This window comes from Cryptotermes secundus, unplaced genomic scaffold (genome assembly GCF_002891405.2).
Source record: "Cryptotermes secundus unplaced genomic scaffold, Csec_1.0 scaffold29, whole genome shotgun sequence".
Lineage (NCBI taxonomy): Eukaryota > Metazoa > Arthropoda > Insecta > Blattodea > Kalotermitidae > Cryptotermes > Cryptotermes secundus.
The window spans coordinates 683,180-688,818 of record NW_019719356.1 but is presented as its reverse complement, the minus strand read 5'-3'; the positions used below and the strand labels follow the sequence as shown (position 1 = coordinate 688,818).

General features: G+C 41.0%; 1 protein-coding gene across 2 annotated transcripts in view; it reads right to left on the bottom strand.

Moving 5' to 3' along the window:
* Positions 1–762: 762 nt before the first annotated feature.
* The window catches only part of LOC111864314 (potassium voltage-gated channel protein Shaw), a 261,436-nt gene continuing 256,559 nt past the window's right edge, over positions 763–5,639 (bottom strand). For both annotated transcript variants that reach the window (XM_023851473.2, XM_033751436.1), the window contains 3 exons: positions 4,600–4,773; positions 2,828–3,003; positions 763–1,557 (listed from right to left, as the gene is read on the bottom strand). In XM_023851473.2, the coding sequence (XP_023707241.1) occupies positions 1,417–1,557; positions 2,828–3,003; positions 4,600–4,773 (491 nt within the window). In that variant the 3' untranslated portion in view covers positions 763–1,416. The remainder of the gene's footprint in view (positions 1,558–2,827; positions 3,004–4,599; positions 4,774–5,639) is intronic.

The following is a 5,639-nucleotide window of genomic DNA, read 5'->3' as shown; positions in this document are numbered from 1 at the left end:
TTGATTCATATTGTTCTTTGCAGTTGGAATTACTTGCCTTTGTTAAGGTTTACTCATTTAAATAGCGCAATTGCCTAACGAAACGAAGTGCATTCATTCTGCAATACAACAAATTTTAGCCACATATAACCTACCAATCTCGCGCGAGAATACTCTATTGTCTGGAGATAATTTCATGACAAAATAAAATATCATAAATGGTCAAGGCCTGTTTTTATAGTAATTGTAAATACATACTTACTTACTTACTTACTTACTTACTTACTTACTTACTTACTCATGGAGCTGAGCCCTTCTGGAGGAGCCGCCAATTCTGCAGCTACCCAAGAATTTCCCAGCATTTTATGGAACCCGAAGTTTCATTACCGTGTCCACAAGAGCCATCCACTGGTCTCTATCCTGAGCCAGATATATCCAATCCATACCATCCCATCCTATCTCTCTAAGATCCATTCTAATATTGTCCACCTACCTACGCCTTGGTCTTCCCAGTGGTTTCTTTCCTTCTGACTTTCCCACCAATATCCTATACGCATTCCTCGTCTCCCCAATTCGTGCTACATAACCTGTCCACCTCCTCCTCCTTGATTTGATCATCCTAATTATACTTGGAGAAGAGTACAAGTTATGAAGCTCCTCACTGTGCAGTTTTCTCCAACCTCCTGTCATTTCATCCCTCTTCGGTACAAATATTCTCCTCAACACCCTGTTCTCAAACACCCTCAGACTGTGTTCCTCCCTTATTATTGTTGCATTTTTTTTTTACTCAGTTTAAATGTCCTCATTAATTACAAAATATTACTAGACTTTTAATTAATTAACAATAAATACCAAAAGAGATATTGTAACATTGGTTGCCTCGCTGAAGTAATTTGTATTCGATATAGCATGACCTACCTCGCTCTATTCCTTTGTCTCCTTAAGCGTTCGGATGCTTCTTACTGAAGTCTGAATAACTGAGAGGATAAACCAGTGGGTGGCACTAGTCATAGGCTATGTCCTAACGAGGGGCAACTCAGGACTTGTTTCTGGGGCTGATGTGTCGCCAAATACTTCATAATGTTTTCCCTGTCTCCGTCAGGAACCCTGCTTCTGCACACTTTTCGTCGCATGGATATGACACGTAATTGAACTATAAAAATACATTGAAAATACATAATTCCAGATAGGGGAAACATAGGCGTAAGAAAGTTATGAAACATAGTGCTATGCAGTGCAAATAATGCCAACTGCAAAGACGTAACAAAACTCACAGCCAGTGTCGATAACGTCAAATCCTGTTTGGTCAACTCATGACTTCAAAGGCCAGTCTTAAGCTTCTATTCACATTTTAAAAACGTCTAAGGTTATCCTGAAACCTTCCTGGGAAAAGCCATTTATCTGCAATGCTTCCAAAATATCTCCTCTCTTGAAATTTCAGAACCTCTCCCGGCCTACAACTGTTGCTGCAACGTCTTCCCTTGTTTCACATTTCCTTTCCTGTGCGCTAGATGGCTCTGCAGTTACTTCTTGTTGCTCAGTAAAAGCTGTCGATAGGAGTGATGGTAACAGTCTCGGCTGTGAACAAAGCAACATGTCTTTTACATTCATGTTCATGTCTGAATGTTGTAATAACGTAATTATATTCAGAAACCAGAAGAACAAATTAATTGGAAGATCAAGGTGTATACGGCACGCGGTGGCGTAGTTGGTTGAGGCACTATACTACAAGCCGGAAGATCGCGGGTTCAAGTCCCGATGAGGTTATTGGATTTTTTTCAATTGACCTAACCCTTCCAGCCGCACTATGGCCCTGGGGTTCACTCAGCCTCTAACAGAAATGAGTACCAAGAATTAATTAAAAACAATTTTCCTGGGGAGTAAAGCGCGGCCGGCGCGTAAGGCTGACAAACTTACCGCCATCTTTGAGCCGATTGTCTAGATAGTGTGGGACCCTCAACGTCTCACAACCCTATGGGCCTTCACGGCCTGGTACAGGGATAGCTTTACTTTACTTTTTAGCTATATTTTTATTCCTGGCAGTCCACATACTATCGTATGGGATGTGCACTTCTGGCTCCTTCCCAGACGGTAAAGCCTTGGTCACTTATCTCACCATAATGCCGAGGTGAAGAATGCACTCCTCTAAGCAGAAGGAAAAGCCAATGTTATCTCAAATACATTGGATTTTAAGGCCTTGAGTCACAGCTGTAGTCTGAAGTTGTTGATTGGATTCAAATGGTGTATGCTTGTGGGCATTACCCACATAAAAAGCAGAATAATGACTCCCATGATCATAATATAATACATTTCAGGCAATGAAATTGGAGATTTATGTTTGTTTTTTATTATTTCTGTTTGTTTTGGAACTATGTTCTAAGTATAACATTGCTCCTCTAGGAAATCGCCAGTTGCATTACGAAATTTCGCTTTACGAGCTCTGTCCAGTCACACACCATTCGTAAGCGAGGGGGCTGTCTCTGTTCATATGTTTATCTTTCTCGGAATAATGTTTCGAATTAGCTTTTTTTTTTCATTGGCACTACAGCCCCAGTGGGCCTAGGCCTCCCTCCATGACCTTCTCCGTTCACTTCGGTTTTTCTAGATCTTACACATTCGGTAGGACTCCTTGGGCGGGTGATCAGCTCGTCGCAAGGCCTCTACCTGTACACAAACACAGAAAAGCGCACACGCACAAACTAAACAACCATGCCCTGAATGGAATTCGAACCCACGATCTCGGTTCCCAAGCGAGCGAAGAGAGTACATGCCTTAGACCGCTCAGCTACCGTGACCAGCTCCAATTAGCTTTATGAAAGAATAAACTCTATTCACAAACACACTGTACCTGTAAAGGGAACAGAACGTCCGTGCCTCCTGTAGTGGCTGCCCTGGGTTGCAGTGGTGGCAGTGACGTCACCGTTGCCGCTGCTGCTGCTACCGCCGCAGCATGGGGTCCTGCGTGGGGACCCATGAGGGCCCGTGCCCCCGTCAGAAGTGGGAGATTGGTCTCAACATCGTGCACTGGAACAACAGTAGGGGACAATACACCATTGCCTACGTGACGTAACCGCCTGTTCGCCCTTCTGAATCTGTATATGAACGAGCGCAATATAAAAAGTGTCATCTTCTGGGGTGTGATGTCGTGTAGTCCGGTACAAGTTGGACTACGTTTCGGGGGATATATTGCATCAATCTTCGAAGTTGAAAATACTGTCAGAGTAGCACGTAGAAAACATGGTTATATTTAGGTCTAAGCTGGAGCCGAGACATAACCTGTAGAAGCAAGGTGAAAAGTAAGAAATTTGGCCCTAAAAAGGGCTGTGTTTGATGAGTTTGGAGACGCGAGGAGGCAGAACAAAAGTGGCATGAGAGATCATTGGGAAGTACATTTTGGACTGGAGAATAGCAAAGACTGTAGACAGTGTGGCGTGAGTTGGAAATGGAAGCAGCAAATTCCTTCAAAACGTCAACAAATTTTACAGCACCACACAACGCCACAGCTGTGAAGATCTCAAATCCAGCGTGTTCAACATTTAACCACTCTACTGAAAAACAATATGTTACTTTTGACGTATTTCTATTAGTGTTTTAATATTGAAGAATATTTTAGTTTGCAGACAATTCAGCCATAACATCCTATAATAAAGAAATACAGGTATGGGTTTTCTAGCATTTCTAATTAAATATTTTTCAAGAAAATGGCGACACATGACAGAGAGATTACTGTTGGCAGATCCACCTGTCGATAGAAATTGTACTGACTTCAAGCAGAGCATACAGCTTCCTATCGGTGTACTGCGTTACCACAATTTCTTGCGCCACCATTACGATTTTACTGTACAGAGATATACACTCTTCGAATAATTTAGTATATTGAGAAGCCAAAAATATTTAGCTTTAATTTCCGAGAGATGGGAGAATTTGTCTCGTTAAATGATTTTCCGAAACGCTAAATACAATTGTATCAGAACAATACTTCTGGTTTTGTGGAGCCACAATATCATGTAAAAAGTAAGTTCCAATATATCCAAATAAATGCCTCAGAAATATACGAAAATGCGCTTGTACCTGAACTACATTTGTTATCAAGTAATTGAATAATTTCGATAAATGATATAATGATACAAACTCCGTCTCAAGTGCAAACAATATATTTTGTGTCTTTGATCTTGCTCCCCTACACTACATGTTTCGGCCTCAGATGGCCATCATCAGGTGTATAACACTCACGTCGCTGTCACACTGCACTCAGCTCAAAATTTAACATTTAAAAACACTTTCCTTGTTATTATCAACTTCTACTTCGTTGATAACTGTCTGGTTTGTAGATTATTTTATTTTACATACGTTAATTTTGTCTTTATTGCAATAGCACTCTAATAAAATAATAATTTCGCTTCTCATCCGGTCACGTTTCTTAGCCATAAAACTATGTGCATATATTTTAACTGCCATCAAATAATGCTAATGGATAAAGTAAGACATATCAAGCATAATTTTAAAAGCGGCTACCAAAACATTGAAAAACGACAAAATAATAAAGAAACAATATGGTATAATAACCACACTAAAATAATTTTCAGACATTTCTCTTTAGTGATATTTAACTAGATTTACCTTTGTTAGTTGCATACTCACGCGTTGGGCCCCTCGCCTGTAGGGGGTGCTGGTACGTGTACCCCATATCTATCGTCGCGGGGGAACGACCAGTCCCGCCCTGTATCAGCTGCAGGCCCGGTACAGAAGGACCTTGAAGTGCCAGCCCTATCACATTTACCCCATTCACGTTTCCTGAAACACGGAAATGCGAGCGTTCACACAGGGAGGCACTACCGAAGTCTGCCAATGCTCGTAATTGTACTGCTTCCCCATGAACGTTGTGCAGTAGACAGAAACCTGCGTTTAGGAGTAACAGGTCACTTCCATCTTCAGGAATGGAAAGTAAACCAAGTAACATTTTGTACGAAGCAGTTGACCAGCTGAGTTGTTCTGCAAAAGACAACCAGCACCTCTGCCTTCAGGAGGGAAGATTAAGGCGAGTAATAAGCCAGCATGAAGAGAGGCAATACGTTACTCCGAAACATCTCTCTACTTTCACTGGACTTCGCTGCGTTATTTCCCTTAATTTTAATATTATGTAAAACATTTTCCCTAACTGAAGAGACAGATTTACTACTGTTGCGGTAATCCTCAACTGTGACAAACTAAGAACGTGGTCTTGACCAGCTTAAATGTATCTAATATGAAGTAAAATTGTCGCCATGTTTGAATAGTTAAACACTATGCCATAGAGACTTATGTGGGAGTGGAGTTATAGTTCCAAATTTCTTGACTTCGGCACTACGTAAACACATCAAAATATCAACGGAATATTGTTAAAACAAACATCAGTAACTTTGAATATTACTCAAAGAACTGAATTTAGACCCAGTACTAAATAGGAACCTTGATGGAATAAAAATAATACACAAAGAGTTTATGCTGTCTACAGCAAATATTTTTGTCACAAGCTGGATATCAATACAGATTTTATGAAGAACGTCTGAACTCCCTCCCTTCAACTGACAACAGAACATCCTAATGGTATTTTTTTATTGCTAGTGGGGTGGGACTAAGTCCCTTGTACTGCGGCAACTTCTGGCCTATTGTACCAGCCC